The sequence below is a fragment of the Thermobia domestica genome, chromosome 1, assembly GCF_964235325.1.
Source record: "Thermobia domestica chromosome 1, izTheDome1.hap1.1, whole genome shotgun sequence".
Classification (NCBI taxonomy): Eukaryota; Metazoa; Arthropoda; class Insecta; order Zygentoma; family Lepismatidae; genus Thermobia; species Thermobia domestica.
Window position 1 is genome coordinate 360769044 of NC_137454.1, and position 2580 is coordinate 360771623.

The 2580-nt window shown below is 39.5% G+C and overlaps 1 protein-coding gene across 1 annotated transcript; it reads left to right on the forward strand.

The window, feature by feature from the left end:
- Window positions 1-433: 433 nt before the first annotated feature.
- On the forward strand, window positions 434-1726 carry LOC145682133 (uncharacterized). The gene has a single exon (XM_081753724.1). The coding sequence runs from the start codon at window positions 434-436 to the stop codon at window positions 1724-1726; it is 1293 nt and encodes a 430-aa protein (XP_081609850.1).
- Window positions 1727-2580: the final 854 nt, after the last annotated feature.

The following is a 2580-nucleotide window of genomic DNA, read 5'->3' on the forward strand; positions in this document are numbered from 1 at the left end:
CGCTACCTGTACTAACACCAACGTCTGTGGTTACTGCACTGGCGAGCATTTAACACGTGCCTGTCCAAATCTAGAACGGCCACCTACTTGTTCTACTTGTCACGAAGCACATCCGACATACAGCTATAAATGCAAAGGCAAACCTGCTCCTGAAGTAAATCATCCAGAATATGTAGTACCATTACGCACACATAATTATTCCACTGATGCTCCTCCTCCTATGGACTCACCTATAACAGTGCGAAATCTTCTTTCTTTTCTCACACTTACCTTACAAAATATTCAACCATTTCATCGATCTCACGTGTTACAACAAATTACTCATGCAGCGAAAGAGATTTTCCATGTTATTTTTATGCGACTTATTCAGGACAAAATGTATATTTCCATACCTCTCGCTTGGAAACCACAGTTTAGCATTGTCTGTTTCATCATGGCTTTAACGTTTATATTTCTTAACATTCGTTCACTTCACAAAAACAAACCTTTATTCGAAGCGTTACTACTAGAGGAAAGAGCCACAGTCTTTATTCTAAATGAAACATTCCTTACTCCATCCATCTCTTGTCAGTTTGCTGGCTACACACTAATCAGACAGGATAGCTCCCTTCCGTCCAAACGAGCTAATGGGGGAACAGCTGTGGGTTTTCCTCATCGTGTCCCATCACGCCGACATCTTTGTAACTTACCTGGTGTTCCTGAGTACCTACTACTTACATTATACTTCCGTAACATAGCTATCACTGTTGCCACCATTTATATCCGACCCGGTCATCCACTACCTACCTCATTTGTTCAGTATATTTCTGATAATTATAAACGATTTATAATCATGGCCGATTTCAACATGCATAGTAGATCAGAGCACGACAGAACCGTATTCCGAAACTTCATTACAACTCATACACTTGGCATCATTCATAATCTGCCTAAACATACAAGACCCATCTCACAAACTACTCCGGACATCGTCATTACTTCAGCTAATCTGGTCTCCCAAGTACATATCGATGTTCTTGATCCAGTCGGCAGTGACCATGTTCAAATTAAACTTCAGCTCCGTACAACTAGTATGAATTCCTCTAATCATTTCCAGCGCACTAGTCTCCGCTTTGACAAAGCAAACTGGGATCAGTATCGAGCTCATCTCATGACAGCTATAGAGCCTTTACAACCACCTACTACAGAAGACGAACTATATGCTCACATAGACAATCTCACCACCACAATTCAGGAGGCAAGTTCTCTATTCATTCCAGTTTCTACCTCCACACCATACCGGCCTACATTACCTCCGCAATATCTCACATTCGTTACTCGCTCTCGACAATTTTATAGAGATTTTCAAAGGACTGGCAATCCTGAATCGCTTCGTCATTATCAGCGACTTCAACGGATGGTCAAAAACTACATATGTGCTTACAAACTACGCTGTTGGGTTAAAACATGTAATTCTCTCTCTGATGTCAATCATCCGACGAAGTATTGGAAACGTTTTAACGCTCTCTGTGGAAAGTACACCAAAACACCTTACCCACTATTACAAGGAGAATCTCGCATTCAAACAGATACAGACAAAGCCAACGCTTTCGCTGATTTTCTTCAAAAATATTCACACCTAACGGATCTTCTCCTACTTATCACCATCCAGCAGACACAGTCAATACTTCATCTCCTTCTTTACAGCCACATCCACACCATACTCTTCCACTTAATCAACCTTTGACAGAACCAATTGAGGACCTTGCCGGACAAAGGGCACATAGAGTAAAAGTGTACTTTCGGGAATGAGCTCTCAAAGTTAAGAGTTGTAATTTATATTTAGTTATAATTAAAGAAACACCTGTGATGAATATTTTTTGGTGGGACATTTCATTCTTTATATGTTAGTGATATTACTATGGTGATTACTGAAAAGTACTTTTAGTAAAAAATAAAAGTTGTAAGACATGTTATGTGCCCTTTTTCCAGCAACCAGTTATCATGTTTGGAAACAAAACACAAGTTTTAAAAGAACAAACTTTATTACAAAATTACATACCTAAATCATAGAAAGGATGTTTTGTTAGGTCTAGTTAGGCCTCAGCGTTCTCTTCAAGCAAACTTTCCAGCCAGTTTTGGTCCTCAGCGGTCAAGTACTTCATCAGACTTCTAACATCAACCATTTTAGCTTGTGACACTTGAGGAAATAGCACTGTTGTTGGTTGAACTTGTGCTAATGTTGCTTTATTAACATTTTTCATGAACTTGAAAGGCGAGTAGGTAGGGATGAAATTGGGAGAACACAATACAGTTCCATCACATTTGTATTTGATCATTACATATTTCATGATAGTGAACTTCAGATGTTTTGAAGTCTTTTGAATGTTTAAAAAAAAAGGTTCAAGGCTCTCGTCCCAACTTTTGATCAGATTTCGATCCATTATTACAGTAAAGGGGCTGGGTTTCTGCCGAGCTTGAACCATAGCTTGAAGCCATGGTTTTGCAGTTCCAATGACCTCTTTCTTTTTTATATGAGACCGAACGAGCCCAAAGTTCCGATCACACTGTGTGAAAGAATGTCCCCTAACTGGAAACAAC